Source organism: Dysidea avara, chromosome 11, assembly GCF_963678975.1.
Source record: "Dysidea avara chromosome 11, odDysAvar1.4, whole genome shotgun sequence".
NCBI lineage: Eukaryota > Metazoa > Porifera > Demospongiae > Dictyoceratida > Dysideidae > Dysidea > Dysidea avara.
The window spans coordinates 8,115,863-8,134,725 of NC_089282.1; the positions used below are offsets into that span (position 1 = coordinate 8,115,863).

At 37.8% G+C, this 18,863-nt stretch overlaps 1 protein-coding gene and 2 long non-coding RNA genes across 4 annotated transcripts; 1 reads left to right on the forward strand and 2 right to left on the reverse strand.

Moving 5' to 3' along the window:
* Positions 1-82: 82 nt before the first annotated feature.
* LOC136238281 (uncharacterized) lies at positions 83-9,811 on the reverse strand. The gene is made up of 3 exons (XR_010692934.1): positions 9,655-9,811; positions 7,788-7,925; positions 83-414 (listed from the first exon to the last, which is right to left on the reverse strand). It is a non-coding gene; the product is annotated as an uncharacterized lncRNA (long non-coding RNA).
* On the forward strand, positions 5,201-9,352 carry LOC136238280 (uncharacterized). 2 transcript variants are annotated; one of them, XR_010692933.1, is made up of 3 exons: positions 5,201-5,215; positions 8,322-8,645; positions 8,757-9,352. It is a non-coding gene; the product is annotated as an uncharacterized lncRNA (long non-coding RNA). The 2 variants fall into 2 exon arrangements; XR_010692932.1 differs by lacking the exon at positions 5,201-5,215 and having other exon boundaries at positions 6,851-8,645.
* A 647-nt stretch (positions 9,812-10,458) lies between the features above and the next one.
* On the reverse strand, positions 10,459-11,193 carry LOC136237646 (uncharacterized). Its single transcript, XM_066027863.1, has one exon. The coding sequence runs from the start codon at positions 11,191-11,193 to the stop codon at positions 10,459-10,461; it is 735 nt and encodes a 244-aa protein (XP_065883935.1).
* Between the last annotated feature and the right edge of the window lie 7,670 nt (positions 11,194-18,863).

Consider the following 18,863-nt stretch of genomic DNA (forward strand, 5'->3'; position numbering starts at 1 on the left):
AACAGGTGATGTTTATTATCAGGAGCCCATAAGCACCGCAAGTACGCCTTGCGGCACTTATGGGCTCCTGTTAATATGCATATTAACAATGGGGCCCCAGTAATAATCTCCAGTGAGGACAAATGTGGCAACAGAGTCAATGTTCTATCCATCCATTGTTGATTCAACACTGAAGGGGCTTAAATATGGCTATGAAATCTGTGTAGAAGTGTTACACAACCTGTGAAGCCAAAGAAGTCTTCCAGTAGCAGTTTTCACAAATCTCCCTTGTTACTTTCAAAGTCATCACCTGGTAGGTCTGGTAATCATCTTGCTGCTCGAGTATGATCTAAATACTAAAATCTCTGTCTGAACTGGCCCACAATTCACTCGATGTAAACGCCATCACATATAAGTACTTAATACAATGATCATCTGTAATGAATAAAATGTAACAAAGTCTGTGTTAAGCATAAAGTGTGTTCAGGCTACTACAACATTATATGTACGTATTATTATTATTATTATTATTATGTACGTATACACAGAGAAATGTATTTACGTATGATTATGTTGCAGATTATTCGATAGCATTGAAATAATCATGACTTGTGGTTGAACAGCAATGATTACATGCATATGCATTTGCACTTGCAAGTGAATCACAACTGTACAAGACAGTGCTTATGTCGATACCAAAGACAGCTAAGCTGTGAAAAGGAGGTGTGGCCCCAGGGTGAAAAAGTTGTGTAATCAAAGGTGGTGGACAAGAAATGGCTGTGATGGTACTATAATGTCAATCATATTTAATGATGAATGATCATTAAAATGTTAGACATTATAGCATCATTGCAGCCATTTCTTGGCTATCACCTTGATTTTACAACTTTTTTTTCCCCTGGGTGTTTGGGTTCTCATCTTTTTGGTGGTATAGATAATACTTCTTTTGTAATTATAAGTCCCAAATCCTCCTATAAACTGATTTTGGAGATGACTTTTACTTGTTTTTTCTTTATTGTAGGAATTATCGAAGTAATATTGCTCCTGGACAACGCTCTACAGACTTGCTTGTTGCTCATCATGAAAGACATAAAGTCTATATTGGGTGATTAGTAATGAAGCTGAACTCTCTACTACGAGAGGTACTTGGAGAAATATGCCATGTAGCTGAACTCTCTACAGGGATACTTTAATGTAAATGACTCTCTACTGACTTATGTAGGCACCTGAACTCTACTGGGTGACTTGTAATTTACTCACTACAGGGAGATTTGTAACATCCTAGCTCTGCAGGGACACTTGTTATGTGACTGAACTCACTACAGAGAGGTTTTAGTTACAGGGAGACTTTTTATGTAGCTGAATTCACTATATAGGGAAACTGGTTATGGAGCTGAACTCTCTACTAGGTCACCTGTAATGTAGCTGAACTCTCTACTGGGTGACCTGTAATGTAGCTTAGACTCTCTACAGGGTGACCTGTTCGTAGCTGAATTCTCTACAGGGTAGCTAACTCGATTGTAGCTGAATTGTTTACAGGGTGATGTGTTTGTAGTCGTACTCTCTACAGGGTGACTTGTTGAACTCTCTACAGGGTGACTTATTTGTAGCTTTGTAGCTGAACTCTCTACACAATGACTTGTTGTTGGTAGCTGAACTTTCTACAGGGTGGAGTATAGCTGAACTCTTTACAGCGTGGGTGATATAAATTGTATGTTGATGTTTTGGGTGATCATGTTGAATAGCTAAATTTCCCTTGTCTATTAGTGGGAGAACAAAATATTATTTGTATATAGCTATATTTTTTTTATTTTCTTTATTTATTTATATATACAGGAAGTAAAAACCTTGAACTTAAACCTAATAATATTATGTTTGCTAACACATTGCAAATACTGCTGGTTAACAACTTCATAATTATAAGCATTTTTCTATCTGCAGTACCTCAGAGAGTCATGAGGGGATGGATATATATCAACACAATCTGTTAATTACAATTACACACACTGTACCTTAACTACTGCACACTTAATCTGTTTAAAGTATAATTTTTAGACAAACTGTTTGGTGAATTTTATATAACTATTATGTATTTGACACAAAATATTGGAGTCTTATGCACATAAATTCACATTAAACAGTTATCTTCATGCTTTCTAGTAGATACATGGCATTTGTGCATACTGTTAAAATAAACTATTACAAGGATTCACTCTAGATATTAGCTTTAGCCACTGGCTTGACGGATTAATTATTGTAATGTCATTACGATACTGACTTGACGAAAGAAAAAGTTGACGAATTACAACTTATAATTGTCAAAAATCCATAAACGCCTTTAAAAGTGCATACTTATATCTATGATATTGTCAACATTATTAATCTGTCAACAAGCTGATGAGTTATGGATTCATTAAGTTTTCCTCTTGTCAAAATTTGTGTCATACGACTATATGATAAGCTGTAAGGAAAATTTAGCACCTGAGAGTTCACTTAAGAGTTCATTAATTTATTAAAGAATCTTCAACAGGTATGATTCTGTTTATGAGAAAAGAACCTTTTAGCCGCATAATTTAATCAGTGTACGATTATATATATTTAGACTCTATTTAGGCTGTTTTGGGTGGGTAATAAATCTCATATACTCCACCTTGTTTTCTAATATACTCCACGCCTTCAGGCACAATATAACACATGCTCAAAATCTAGGTTTATCCAATCGCTATGCATTGTTCACGTGCAGTGATTTAATGAGTGCTATTATTTTGTCACGTGATTACGCATAGTTGCCATAGTGCTAGTATTATCGCAAGAAAACCAGCCGCTTTTGCTGAGCCTACAGCAGAAACAGCCGTGGATGAGGTAAGTAATCTGAGTGTAATGTGAAATAGAGTCTAAAGCAGTTATACGGGTACAATGTGGAGTGTATGAAATTTATAAACCCTCAGGCCCTTAGTAGCGCCCTTGCTTCGCTTGTGCGCTACAGCCCAGGCCTTCGGGTTTATACATTTCATAGACTCCACATTGTGCCTGTATAACTATTATATACATAATATATATATATATAACAAATACAGTTGCAAGACTTATATGCAGTTAAAGTTATGCAATGTCATTCGTTCACTATTACACAATATGCATGTTCTCTGTATACACTGTATACTGCTTACTATATCACAAAAAACATCAAAACATGTATGACTAACAACATATTAGACTCTATTTAGGCCGTTTTGGGTGGGTAATAAATCTCATATACTCCACCTTGTTTTCTAATATACTCCATGCCTTCAGGCACAATATAACATATGCTCAAAATCTAGGTTTATCCAATCACTATGCATTGTTCACATGCAGTGATTTAACGAGCGCGATTATTTTGTCACTTGAGGCCGCATAGTTGCCATGGCGCTAGTATTATCGCTTCCGAGCCTACAGCAGAAACAGCTGTGGATGAGGTAAGTAATCTGAGTGTAATGTGAAATAGAGTCTAAAGCAGTTATACAGGCACAATGTGGAGTCTATGAAATTTATAAACCCTCAGGCCCTTAGTAGTGCCCTCGCTTCGCTCATGCGCTACAGCCCGGGCCTTCGGGTTTATAAATTTCATAGACTCCACATTGTGCCCGTATAACTAATATGTAAAATGTATAGCTACTAGTAGGCTTCACAAGTGCAAAATATTACTTCAACTTGCAACCATTCATAATTCAAACTCTGGCTATAGCAGTCTTTATCACACATGATACTTGCATAGCCAAACTACAAGTAATTACAGGTGAATATGTGGGAGATGGATACACAATGCTATATAGTTGCAACAAGGCCACTTGCATTAATAAGAAGCACAGTATATAATACATGTCATGTTGAGTGCTGTGATGTAGACATATATCATGCTAGTCAAAACATTAACAATTTCAATAATAATATATACTACCACTAAAAAGGCTTGCAGCTTTGTCAGATGTACTCAAATGTAAAATAACAAGTAGAAGGAAAACTTTAGAGTTTTAAGCTAGATTAGGGATCAAAGAACAAAAAGCAGGGAAACAAGGGAACAGCTAAAAAGTTGTGAAACAAGGGAGGTTGCTTATACCTTCAGGTATACTAGTGGACATCTAATCCCTACTCTTCAGTCTATAACCATGACTGAATTAAGGATTACATGTCCACTAGTATATCTGCAGGTATAGGCAACCTCCCTTGTTTCACAACTTTTTAACTGTTCTCTTGTTTCTCTGCTTTTTGTTCTTTGATCCCTAATCTAGCTTAAAATTCCTAATTTTTCCTTCTACTTGTTTTTTTTACTTTATTAATAACACAATTATGATTAGTGAATCCACGTGTACTACATTAAAAGAAAGAATGGCGCCAGGCATTCCATAATTTTTTTTTGTCTGAACGTGTGCTGCAATAATCAATTACGTATTGAAAAGTGAGGTGGCCATTATGCTTCGTTTGTAGTTATGCTCCGCTCGTTATACAGCATTACAAATGAAGAACAATAAAAGCAACTTCTCTGCAATGAATCCAGTCGCTACAGAAAATGCGGGCGAAAAGCATGACACAGCCAGAGGAAAGCCATATTGTGCTATCATGAATCTACACCTTGCGTTGTCAGTGAAAAGAACTGGAAGACAAAGGAGGACAAAGGTAAGTCCATGATACATGCATTGTATGTACTGCGGTTGGCAAAACGGCATGGCTCAGGATAAAGCAACATCAAAGGGTGAAAAAATCAAGCCCATAGCCTTATACATTGTTGAGTTATGCTTGGCTGAAGGAATCAGTTAGTTAGTCAGTAGAAAATTCAGTTAAATAGGAAATTTTTTAAATTCCATATAAACTTGCTGTAAGGGTGTGGGGTCACTCTGAAGGCATTTTTGGGCTTGGCTATGCCTAACCAATACTGCCAAGTTGTTATGAAGGAAATTTTAGGCTGAAATTAGGGTGATATTTTTGGGCAAAAAAGCCCAAAACTGCATGATACAGTACTACTGTACTGTATGATATTGCATGGAATATCCCACTAAGAAGCCATGAAAAGGCTAAAACCTTAAAATACAGGAACTGGTAATGTGTGCAAGTTAGAGGTCAATGTTGTTGAAGTTAAGCTGAATGCAGAGGAAGATTAGATCATATCTGTTATGGCTCCTTTGGCATAGCTAGACTTTATGTTACTGGAGGATCAGGTCACAGGGATTTTTCTGTTTAAACATTTACAGTTTAAAGTGTAAATTAGCAATATGGTTAAGTACACTTACTAATCCTGATACACAAATTATAATAATTTTTATTTTAGCCACAAAACCTTACAGCACTTCAATGTGGGCCATGGATGTGCTGCATCACCATTCCACAACCTTTCCCATCTTAGAATACTAGACAGATGTTAACAACATTGTGGGGCAAGCCTGAGTTGCATAAAATTGTATTTGTGCTAGCAAAGGGCAAGCTATTTCTGACACACTTTCACATTTAATACATAACGAAGTGCATGAAATTCTGGATGTAAACTGCTACGAACCTTACTCTAAAAGTAAATGAACCAAATGATGTTAGAAACTGATGCCTTAGCAGCAGAAACTGCTTTGAAAACAACAACTGGTGCATCCTGAAAGTCAGTAAATAAAAGAGACTGATGCAATTCAACAATAATTGGGTCAGCAGAGTGTTCAAATAACCAGGATATAACTGGCACTGTTTTTCGCTGTTATAAGGTGCCTGTCATGCTGTTGTCTTGTAGCACTTCTTAATTCTGCTTGTTCTGGCGCTTCTTTTGTCAGTTATGTCTGTCGCATTTCCCTCTTCTAGCATGCACTCCTCAATTCCACTTCTTCTGGTGTTTCTCTTTTCATTCACAAATCTACAATTCTCTGCGACAGTGTGTCGTCCATATGGACGATGCACAAAAAAATAAGGAATACGTACATACCAGCTTTATAGTAGCTAAAGCTGAACCCAAACCCTAACCTTAACTTTGGACTACTGATTGTGAGAAATGATTCCTTAGATAGTAGAGGGCACCAATGCACCCTCTACTATCTATGGAACCAATTGTGGTATAATATATCAATATATGTGACCGGATCTGCGAAAACCCGACATAATGGTGCATTTTTAAATCCTTTATTATTGAATATTTATAATCTACTTAGCTGAGTGCATGCTCTGGCCAAGTTTCAGCCTTGTATGCCAACAACTTTTGGAGTTACAGCCCTACAAAGTAGCAGCAATAGAAAGATCGATTTGTATAGTAAGTATTGGGAAAATAAATTACAGGTGCTTACAAAAACGACTGTAACTTACAAATGCAATGTAGTACAGAGTTGCAACTTGCACCATCGTGTTCGCCATGCATAGGGGAGTCCATTTCATGGTGAGTTTTTCTACTACCATTTTTCTTCACTACATACAGAGACAAAATCAGTGAAGAAAAATTGATCACGTACGACCATTTTGACATGACGTAAACAAATGCCCATAACTCAAGTATCCTTTAGGCTACTGTTACGAAACAAAGATTTTCAAACTCATCTTGAGTTGGCGAATAAGATAGCACCCATGTTTTAACATTGCACCCTTCCTTCATAAAGAACAAAGCGTTTAAAAATTTTACAATTTTTTTTTCATTTACGCAAATATACTGAAAATTTAGGCTTGCACCATTATGTCGGGTTTTCGCAGATCCGGTCACATATACGTGCAGGGGTGCCCTCGGGCATGAAGCATTGTGAAATTAGTGTAAACCCTTCAAACCCTTTAAATGGAGTATTCGTGTCTTAGCCTTTCGTCTCTATATTCATGATAGCTAAATAGTCACGCTTGAGGTAAAAACAACCCTGACTATATCAGTAAACAAATAGGTAATATATAAAATTAGTCGAGAAATTAGTACGCAAGTGCTTGCATAAGTGCTCCGTATTTATTTGTACTTGTTCGCGCATGGTCGACCGCACGTTTCGCATTTATGTGGGGCTCGCTCAGGCTTGCCCAAACCTTTAACCCCATTCTAGCATACATACTCTAGTGTAGTCACTATATGTTAGTAGAAGTCAGTGCAAGTGTCTTCAGCAAGCATGTGAGAAACATAATTTGGTATATGGTAACAAAGTTGTGTTGGTTGCAGACTCACAGATAGTTTGCTGTATACCAGGTTTTCAACAGGGCAAAAGTTTGTAAGGGTGTGGTGATTTTTAAAAAAATTAGTTTCCTTTGTACCAAACTTTTCTTGATGTTAATAGGCATTAGGCAGGTCATTTTAATGGACACAAAAAAAAACAAGATCATTACCAAATACCACTTTACTGAGATGACCATGCAGTGACCTGATAAATATATCATACAGTATGGTATATTATGGATCATGAAGGTTTGCGCTTTTGATTTTAAAAAATTTGACCACAAACTGGCCATTCTGACAATACCTTCATGGTACCTTGAAAAGAGTGTCTTCAGTATGATCCGAAATGTTTTCAATAGGTCACTACAAAATCTAATTTAGTGGAATTTTCTGCTGACTGATTGACTGACTAACGTACTAATGTCTTCAAACAAGCATAACACTGTAAGCTTGGAAGTATGACTTTCATACAAAAGGGATGTCTCCTGTGGCAACTCGAGTATGACCCCATTGTGGAGTTGCCACGGGACTCATTCCTTCAATATGAAATTCACACTTCAGTCCAAATTTATAGTGAACTTGATGATGGCTAAAAGATTGATTTTGTCACTTCAGCCAATAGCTAGGTTCCCTTTTGCATACCGCAGTTACATACAATATATGCATCATGGACGGGACTTACCTTAGTCCTCCTTTGTGTCCTGTTTCTCTTTTGCTGACAGCTCATTCCTACGTTAATAACAAGAACAATCTGCATATTCCACAGTGACTGCTTGAAGTTGCTCTCCTCTTTTCTGATCTGTTTTTGTTGTTTGTAACACTGTGAGGACATGTAGATTTATACACATATTTAAAGCAAGAACACAGCTAAGCATCAAAATTTGGTACAAAAAAAGATTAGGCACAATAAGTTGATGGTAGCATCCTATATAGCTACTGCCTCAGAGATGAGAATCCAGTCAACCTACATATTAAATAGCTTACTCAGTAGCTACTGTCCACTTGGAAGACTGAAAACACTCAATTCCACTCATTAACAAAGTAGGCATGAGCTTTATCACGAACCTATATACATAGTGCTGAGGCAGCATTAACTCAGACAAATGTGGTTTACAAATTTAGTAAGCATTTAATTTTACAGATTCACTAAAATTAATATAATAATTATGATGTTTCATTATTAATAATGTTGGTATTGCAATTAACTTATTGACAGATCCTTGGCTAGTATCAAGAGTTATTGTTTGGTAAATATTGCATAACCACTGAGAACTTCACTACCTATAAATTGAACGCAGTTGAGTTGATCCCATACACAGCAATTATACTGAATTTTTAGCAGCATCCTACAGTGCTACTGATATTTGGAAATTGGTTTAGATTATATTATCTCTAGTCATGTTGAAAGGAGTTCTGGTGCTCATTGCCCTGACATTTGCTGTATCAAGTTACGGTGCTCCAGCTGATGATGAGAAACCAGCATCTGCAGCCTCCATACCTGAGCTGAAAAGTGGAAGAAGCCGTCGCAAACTGCCAACTAGTATGAATATTGCTGTACTAGATAGTACCATTATACATATAAGTATAGCTATAGTATGTTGTATGTGCACATCCATAATACTGTACTGTTACACAATCTTTAATGTTACAGATTTCTGCATCAAACATCTGTATGTTTTGGCTCAAACATCTAATGTGGTAAGTGCTGGAACCATTGGGGATCATAAAATTGCACTGCAAGCCAATGGACAGCTGAAAACGATAATCCTACCAAGTCCTTCTGGAGGTCTGGTGCAGAACAAAGGAGACTTATGGAAGCTATCTTTAGAAACTGATTTTGGCTTCACTGACTGCATAACAGTAAAGCACATAGAAAACATGGCTCTGCTGGAAAATAGCAATGATGGATGGCATATTGATTCCATAGTCACTTTCTTGGTTGTGAATCCATATTACTGGGCTTTGAGCAGTGCTGACTTTGATGTCAACAGATGGGTTGATAAAAACGGAGATCCTACAGCTAAGCAGTTTATACTGACCCTTTGTGTTTGAACACTACAAACACACCAGACTTCATTGACTCTGCAGTTAAACATTTGTTTGTAGGATTTTCTAAATATTTTTGTAACATTAGTTTGTAGTTGCTATTCAATGATATGCAACAATTTATAACAGCATATACATTTGATGTAAAGTTGTATGTGTATCAACATTAGTCCTGAAAAAGTCATTTACTGTAAATATGAATGCACTTGTACTCTTGCAGTGACTAAATGGCAACTGAAAAACTAAGGGATTATTCATTCTAATGGGTGGGTTGCTTTTTTAACTGGATACAAGGGTCAGCTATGTGTTTACATGAAAGTTTGTGCTATAGCTATATCCTTACCACATGGTGTTAAATACACTTATATATGATATAATCCTTACCCATGCTATTATTAAAGAGCAGAACAGATTTCTATGTACCAGTATGTCAGTATACCTCGAGACAGAAATTTAATAAATTATCCCAACCGTACAAACATACGCCAGCACCACGTGCACACCACTCACATGCACAGTAGTTTTCTACTGGAAATGTAATCCGCTAAGTGATCTCGCTGTATTAGCAACGTCCTAACTTGCCTACGTGACGTGTCCATCCATGGTTATAGTGTGGAGGAGCCTCAAGAATGATCGAGTCCCGAGTCGAGTCCCAAATCACGGGGTCAGGGTTCAAGTTGAAAGTGCATGAATCACGTGATTATTAAAGTTAGTCCAGGGGCGGATTCAGGAGCTGGCAAGGGGAGGGGCACAAACAGGCCAAGTTGTAGGTGGTTGAGGAAAGCCAGCTGCAGGTTCTCTTGTTAGCTTTTTTTCCCTTTCTTGTTAGCTAGTTGAAGCAGCAAATAATACACCTCTTAGTAGTTGTAACCCAGTATATCCTCACGTAACCCATTGTATCCTCAGGTAACCCATTGTATCCTCATGTAACCCAGTATATCCTCACGTAACCCATTGTATCCTCAGGTAACCCAATGTATCCTCATGTAACCCACTGCATCCTCATGCAACCCAGTGTATCTTCATGTAACTAACCAGTGTATCCTCATGTATCTTACTGTTGATTTTTACCATTTTGGCCATTACAGATGGTTGGTCTTAAAAGCTGTTAAAAGGCTCTGAATGTCTTAAACAACAGCAACACGGTAAATATTTTAGAGGCGCTTAGTACGCACGAAAGCGTATTAGTATTAGTATTTGAGTTACAGGTAAAGAAGGCTCGAGGAGCCTGTAAAGCCTGATCTGTACAAAAAGAATTTAACAAATTTGCAACTACATAGCAAAAACTTATATACAATAATAGTTAACTAATTAATAATCATACAATAAAGTAGACCAGCCACTGTCGAGAAGTTTTTAAAATCATTAAGTGTGGGTACATTAACTATGTGGTTGGGTAAACTGTTCCAGTCATTGATGGCTCGTACAGTGAAAAAAGTAGATCTCACTCTTGATGTTGCTTGAGGTTTAAATAACTTGTAATTGTGACCCCTAGTTGTTGATGAAGTTGCAGTAGTAAACAAATCTGATGTACCTAGACTGAGATGGCTGTGTAATAGCTGATAGAACATTATCATATCTCCGCGCAGTCTGCGGTATTTAAGTGATGGCAAGTTTAGAGCAGTGAGGCAATCATTATATGTGCAGTTTTGAAGATCCTGGACCAATTTTGTGGCTCTTCTCTGTATCTTCTCTATTTGTTCTTGATCTAGAATGTATTGTGGTCCCCAGATGATGTTACCATACTCTAACATTGGGCGGATATATGATTTATACAATTTGATGAATGTAGCATGGTTGAAATTCTGAAAAGTCTTGTGAATAACTGCTAGTAGTCTGTTAGCTTTCTTGGCAACTGTAGTGGTATGATCTTGAAACTTTAACTGATTGTCAATCATTATTCCCAAGTCCTTTACAACATCACAAGATGTAATAGTAGTGCCATCAATTACGCATTCACCAAATCCGTGAGGTTTACCTAAGTGTAACCAATTACACTTACTAATGTTGAACTTCAGTTGCCATTGGGGTGACAATTTCATAGCTAGTTTGACTTTGGTTTCAGGTGAATTTGTAATAAATGCTAATAAAATGTGCATATTTTCGTGAGTTATATAGGCTGATCTTGGCCTGACAAAGTTTAGTATTATAATCAGAACTATGGCTCCTCCACAAGGTGTGTGGGGGAATTGCCCCAAATTCCCCATCCTGGATCCGCCATTGGATTCAGTAATCATCTGTTCTAATGTTTGATTTGCTTTTTGGAATTAGGTGACCCTTCTCATACTAGCCCGTATATTACGAAAAAATTTTTCATGAAAATAAAGCGAATTACGGTAAGTTAAACACAGTATCCTCCTGTAGTTTCTGTACAAATCCTGAATCCTTTTGTTTCGACTCGTTCACTATCCCCTCCCTATAGGAGAAACAATTCTTTGTTTTTTTTATCACTTTCTGTTACAGGTTCTTTATGAACAATTGTTTCGGTTTAATAAACAAGATGGCTTCACCACCTGGTGAATAGGCTTTACAACCACCAAACAACAAAAACACAATTTGAATTTTTTTGCACACTCCCACCTCTTTGGTAAATTCAGCCTCTTAAACTCTTCACAGGCCCAAATAACATGTGACTTGTTACAGATCTCACAAGACCTCTGGACAATTCCAGCTTCTGACTTGAAGCTTGGTCTACCAAGAATGTCATGGAGACTCCTTCATAATTCTTGTGTCAAACTTTCCACACCTTCCAGCACTTAATCCTTGAACTGTTTCCAAGGCTCTGGTGTGAAATTCAGCTTCCCAAGGCACACAGTCTCAAAATTTCAACACATTCCTTTTTATGGTTTTGTAATAACCATTGATGGTAATTATACTCACATAGAAGCAGGTAATTTTGCTGTAATTCATTATTATACATCTCTCAGTTATATCTTTAATCCTTCCTGAGCATATACTGGCTTAATTACCCATTTCTTCCAAATAGAGTGCCACCCAACATCGTTATCCACCAAACTTCATTTCCAATCTTTTCCATTGCAGCCTAATTATGCTGCTGTACAAATGTTCCAGATTCTTGATCACTTTAAGTACCTCTCCCGCAAGGCATTGTCACAACTGTAACAACTTATGCTCTGCCATCAATGGGTCTTCAAGCTATAAAGGCTGCCTTCCAGTTTTGATAGTTTCTCTTGACACCAGAAAACACTGGAATCATCATCCTTTTAAATGTTTCTACATGCTGTTGGATATCCACTTATTCCACTTATCACTGCAGCTGGCTGATTTACTATTGTCACATTCCATTGTAATTGTTCTGACTGGTGCAGTGGCTTATAATTAAACAAAGAAGCTCTTATTGCTCACCAAATCATGCTGTGTTGCACTCTAGGAGATTGTGAAACTTGAATTTGATGTGTTTCAGTTACACTGGCTGTGTCTCTCCCAGTGTTTTCACAAACTTACTATAAGCATTCATCGTATACTCCTTGCACCCAATTCTGTTCATCTGTATAATTATGTAACTGCATCTGCAAAAAGAGGTCTTATAGCCTTTCCAATTGCACATATTTGGCAACACACATCTTGACTTATGAATATGGCACTACCCTGAAATTTGGCCACAGTATACCCCTATTGTTTGCTGCAATATGAAGGTGATAGGTTAAAAGCTTAAGGAGATATGATTAGTCAAAGTAGTTGGGAATCTGGAAAAGATATAAGATCCCTTTTTGCAGATCCGGTCACATATGCCATTTCTATCTTCTCTATTTCCTTCCAAGCCTTTCACTGCTCTTGTAGTCCTTCTCTGCTCTAAACCTATCTGACAGTTTCTCTATAGCCTCCATGGCTACCTCCTGAGCTATATCTAAATTTGTACAACAGGGGCTGATCCAGGGGTTTCTGAGGTTTCCAGAAATTGGTCAAGTATATTCAGGCAATTAAAATTGTTTTGCAAAGATCAGTCAACTACCCTAATAGAACAGTCCCCAGGCCCCCAGAATGGTATCCATGTCTGTTGTATGTTTCAAACTTCACCTCTTAACTGCTCCTGATACTGTGCAACAGAAGGAAAATAAATGCAGCCTATATTAATCAATTCCTAACATATGTTTTAAATGTCAGTTTTTGTGTTACCAGATTCAATCTTAGGGGAGTACGCCCATGCTTGCATGCAACAGAAAATTTGGAAACCTGTCACTACAATTCCTGGAGCCACCCTTGAACCTTCATCCAATTTGTTGTCACCTTTTAGAATGTTTATTATTTCACAGGTTACAGTTTAATTTTTCTCTTCTCCAGGTGCATAATCATGTTACTCTTGACTTGAGTATTCTGATCGTTCACACTGATTTAACATTGATGTTGTATGATACAGCATAGATGCTGGAAAACTAATAGACTGCTGGCTATTGGTGGTTTACCACAGACTGTACTTGGAACAGTATAACTTAAAATGTTAGGGGATTGTATAGATATGTACACGCATGTTCAATTTAAATCATTTGGTTTATGAATGTATTCGTACACACATATACACAATTGTCATGGAAATCACGGATTATACCATGAAACATGCTAGTTCATTTACAGAATATATTATATACCCATTTTCTCCTTACACATTGTTTGATAAATGTAAATAAATATACAGCTTTACATCGTGACAATATCATGCTGTCGTAAGTTGTTGCATATCATCCTAAAGCAACTATGTATACAAAAAGCCTAATGCTACAAAGGAAGGCCTACAAATATACTAAGTGCAAATCAAGACACACGGTAGTGTGTCGTGCGGCCCAAGAAGCCGGCGTGCCACCCGTGAGTATATTAACAGGAAGAAAGAAAACGCAATTTTCACACCTATGTAGCTCTGTGATCCCTTATCCGATTGGAACCAAATTTGCTAGAGAGATGCCGGCCAGCAAGGGGAGTCTACATACCAAATTTGAAGAAAATCGCTCCAGCCATTTCCGAGATACGAGCGAACAAAATTTCGTTTTAATTTCTTCGTTTTTTTCTTCTTCTTCTACTTCTTCTTCATTTCGCACACTTCGCAAAATCCGCCATAAAACACGAATGCGTGCTCGGATCGGGCTAAAATTTGGCACACATAAAGAGCTCATTAAGGCGGATCTCTGTACCAACTTTGGTAGGAATCCGATGAACATTCACGGAGTTATGACCGATTATTTGCGTAAAATAAGGTCGAAGGTCTGTCACGCCTACAGGGTAAACTCCTTTGAAGAATCAGTTGAAAATTGCTATGTGGATGGAGCAACCATCGTAGGAGTGCCTTTTTGTGGTTTGAAAGGAATCGGGACAAAGACCACGGAGATATGACATAAAACCCAACCTGTGTCAAAATTACGCAATCGATTTTTATGAATAAAAAAACTATTAGTTTTCGTGTCTATCAGGAAAACCGCTTGGAGCAATGAGCTGAAAATCAGTCTGTAGCTGGAATAATCATCATAGAAAGTCCTTGCAGTAGTACAGAAGAATCGGATTACAAACCACTGAGTTATGATTCGAAAGGCAACTACGTGTAGCAAATGCGAGATCGAGATACTCTAATAGAACAGTCACCCTAATAAAGCATTCAGCTGCATTTATAATTTACTCAATTATATTATATTGCAAGTTATTCTGTAGGGAATTCAACTACAAACAAGTCACCCTGTAGTCAGATCAGCCAGAAGAAGGTACCTAATAGAGAGTTCAGCTACAAAGAAACCATCATGTAGAGAATTCAGCTACAAACAAATGACCCTGTAGAAAGATCAGCTAGAAGAAGTCACCTTGTAGAGAGTTCAGCTGCAAAGAAACCATCATGTAGAGAGTTCAGCTGCAAACAAATCACCCTGTAGAGAACTCAGCTACAAACAAACATGCCCTGTAAAAAGATCAGCTAGAAGAAATTACCTTATAGAGAGTTCAGCTACAAAGAAACCACCATGTAGAGAGTTAAGCTCCAAACAAATCACCCGGTAGAAAGTTCAGCTATGAACAGATCACCCTGTTGAGAGTTCAGTTAGAAATTAGTCATCCTGTAGAGAGATCAGCTAGGAGTATCACCTTGTAGAGAGTTCAGCTACAAACAAATAACCTGTAGAGAGTTCAGCTACAAACAAATCACCCTGTAGAGAGATCAGCTAGAAGAAGTCACCTTGTAGAGAGTTCAGCTATAAAGAAACCACCATGTAGAGAATTCAGCTGCAAACAAACACCCTGTAGAGAACTCAGCTACAAACAAATCGCCCTGTAGAAAGATCAGCTAGAAGAAGTTACCTTGTAGGGATTTCAGCTACAAACAAATCATCCTGTAGAGAGTTCAGCTGCAAACAAATCATCCTGTAGAGAGTTCAGCTATGAAAAGATCACCCTGTAGAGAGTTCAGCTAGAAGAAGTCACCTTTCAGAGAGTTCAGCTACAAAGCAACCACCATGTGGAGAGTTCAGCTGCAAACACATCACCCTGTAGAGAATTCAGCTACAAACAAATCGTCCTGTAGAGAGACCAGCTAGAAACAAGTCACCCTGTAGACAGATCAGCTAGAAGAAGTTACCTTGTAGAGAGTTCAGCTGCAAACAAATCACCCTGTGGAGAATTCAACTACAAACAGATAACCCTGTAGAGAGTTCAGCTATAGAGTCAAGTCACCCATTAGAGAGAATCCTGTATAGAGTTCATCTACGTACAAGCAGATCATCCTGTAGAGTGTTCAGCTACATTTCAAGTCACCCAGTTGAGAGATCAGCTGCAAATTATCCTGTGGGGATTAATTGACATGTAATAAATATATGCTCTCTTTTTATATTATGAACTCTTGATATATGCATTATATATATATAATTTGTACATTTACTGATAAAATCAGAATGAGTTAAAGTATTTATAAAATCTGCTTCATCTTTTTCTTTTTCCTGTGGTAAAGAAAAATATAGGTTAAAAAGCCCCAAAGCTGGCCATAGGCCAGCTTTGGGGTATACAAATACAAAAAGAAGTGAAATCTAATCAAAAACAGCCAAGCTGTAAAAATGGAGTGTGGCCCTTGAAAAGGCTATGGTGAAAAAAGATGTGAAATCCAAGGTGGCGGCCAAGAAATGGCTGTGATGGTAGGTTAATGGTAAAAATTTTAATAACGACAATTCAGGTGAATTTTGTGCCAATTGACCAAGCGGCACCAAATTCACCTGAATTGTTGTTATTAAACTTTTTACCATTAACCTACCATCACAGCCATTTCTTGGCCGCCACCTTGGATTTCACATCTTTTTTCACCATAGCCTTTTCAAGGGCCGCACTCCTTTTTTACAGCTTGGCTGTTTTTGATTAGATGTTAATATGCACAGCAAAGAAGTCTGTTGTGTTTGCAGTGTTCAACACAAAGAGTCAGTATGAACTGCTTAGATGTAGCATCTCCATCTTTATCAACCCATCTATTGACATTAAAGTCAGCACTGCTCAAAGCCCAGTAATATGGATTCACAACCAAGAAAGTGACTATGGAATCAATATGCCATCCATCATTGCTATTTTCCAGCAGGGCCATGTTTTCTATTTATTTTACTGTTATGCAGTCAGTGAAGCCAAAATCAGTTTCAAGAGATAGCTTCCATAAGTCTCCTTTGTTCCACACCAGACCTCCAGATGGACGAGGCAGAATTATTGTTTTCATCTGTCCATTTGCTTGCAGTGCAATTCTATGATCCCCAATGGTTCCAGCAAATGGATCATTTGAGGTTTGAGCCAAAACATATAATTGGCTCCCACCTCTTTGGTAAATTCAGCCTCTTAAACTCTTCACAGGCCCAAATAACATGTGACTTGTTACAGATCTCACAAGACCTCTGGACAATTCCAACTTCTGACTTGAAGCTTGGTCTACCACGAATGTCATGGAGACTCCTTCATAATTCTTGTGTCAAACTTTCCACACCTTCCAGCACTTAATCCTTGAACTGTTTCCAAGGCTCTGGTGTGAAATTCAGCTTCCCAAGCCACACATTCTCAAAACTTCAACACATTCCTTTTTATGGTTTTGTAATAACCATTGGTGGTAATTATATTCACATAGAAGTAGGTAATTTTGCTGTAATTTCATATTATACATCTCTCAGTTGTTACATCTTTAATCCTTCCTGAGCATATACTGGCTTAATTATCTATTTCTTCCAAATAGAGTGCCACACTGCCACCCAACATCGTTATCCACCAAACTTCATTTCCAATCTTTCCATTGCAGCCTAATCATGCTGCTGCACAAATGTCCCAGATTCTTGATCACTTTAAGTACCTCTCCTGCAAGGCATTGTCACAACTGTAACAACTTATGCTCTGCTATGACTGGATCTTCAAGCTATAAAGGCTGCCCTCCAGTTTTGATAGTTTTTGTTGTCACCAGAAAGCACTGGAATTGTTATCCTTTTAAATGTTTCCACATGTCATGTCCTGACCGATTAATGTTGACTCCATCACATCTTGTAACTGTCCAATATTCATTGTTACCACAACGTTGTTTCTTGACTTGATGCTCCAAAACCTGTTGGATGTCCACTATCACTGCATCTGGCTGATGTACTATTCCATTGTAATTGTTCTGACTGGTGCAGTGGCCTATAATTAAGCAAAAGATAAACTCTTATTGCTCGCCAAATCATGCTGTGTTGCACTCTGGGAGATTGTGAAACTTGAATTTGATGTGTTTCAGTTACATGTACAGGCTGTGTCTCTCACAAACATACTATAAGCATTCATCGTACACCCAATTCTGTTCATCTGTATAATTATGTGGCCGCATCTGCGAAAAGAGGTCTTATAGCCTTTCCATATTTGGCAACCCATATCTTGACTTATGAATATGGCACTACCCTGAAATTTGGCCACAATATACCACTATTGTGTGCTGCAATATGAAGGTGATAGGTTAAAAGTTTAAGGAGATATGATTAGTCAAATCTGGAAAGACTATAAGATCCCTTTTCACAGATCCTGTCACATATGCCATTATTTCCTTCCAAGCCTTTCACTGCTCTTGTAGTCCTTCTATGTTCTAAACCTATCTGACAGTTTCTCTATAGCCTCCATGGCTACCCCTGAGCTATATCTAAATTTACACAACAGGGGTGGATCCAGGTGGTTTCTGAGGTTTCCATAAACTGGTCAAGTATATTCAGGCAATTAAATTGTTTTGCAAAGGTATCAAAAGTTCAGATTAATAGAACAGTCAACTACCCTAATAGAACAGTCCCCAGGCTCACAGAATGGCATCCACGTCTGTTGTATGCTTCACACTTCACCTCTTAACAGCTCCTGATACTGTGCAACAGTAGCAAACAAAAGCAGCCTATATTAATCAATTCCTAATATATGTTTTAAATGTCAGTTTTTGTGTTACCAGATTCAATCTTAAAATTTCCTGGGGGAGTATGCCTGTGCTTGCAACAGAAACTTTGGAAACCTGTCACTACAATTCCTGGAGCCACCCTTGAACCTTCATTGAGTTTTTTGTCAACTTTTTGGAATGTTTATTATTTCACAGGTTACAGTTTAATTTTTCTCTTCTCCAGGTGCATAATTATGTTACTCTTGACTTGAGTATTCTGATCGTTCACACTGACTTAACATTGATGTTGTGTGATACAGCATAGATGCTGGAAAACTAGTAAACTGCTGGCTATTGGCACAGACTGTACTTGGAACAATAACT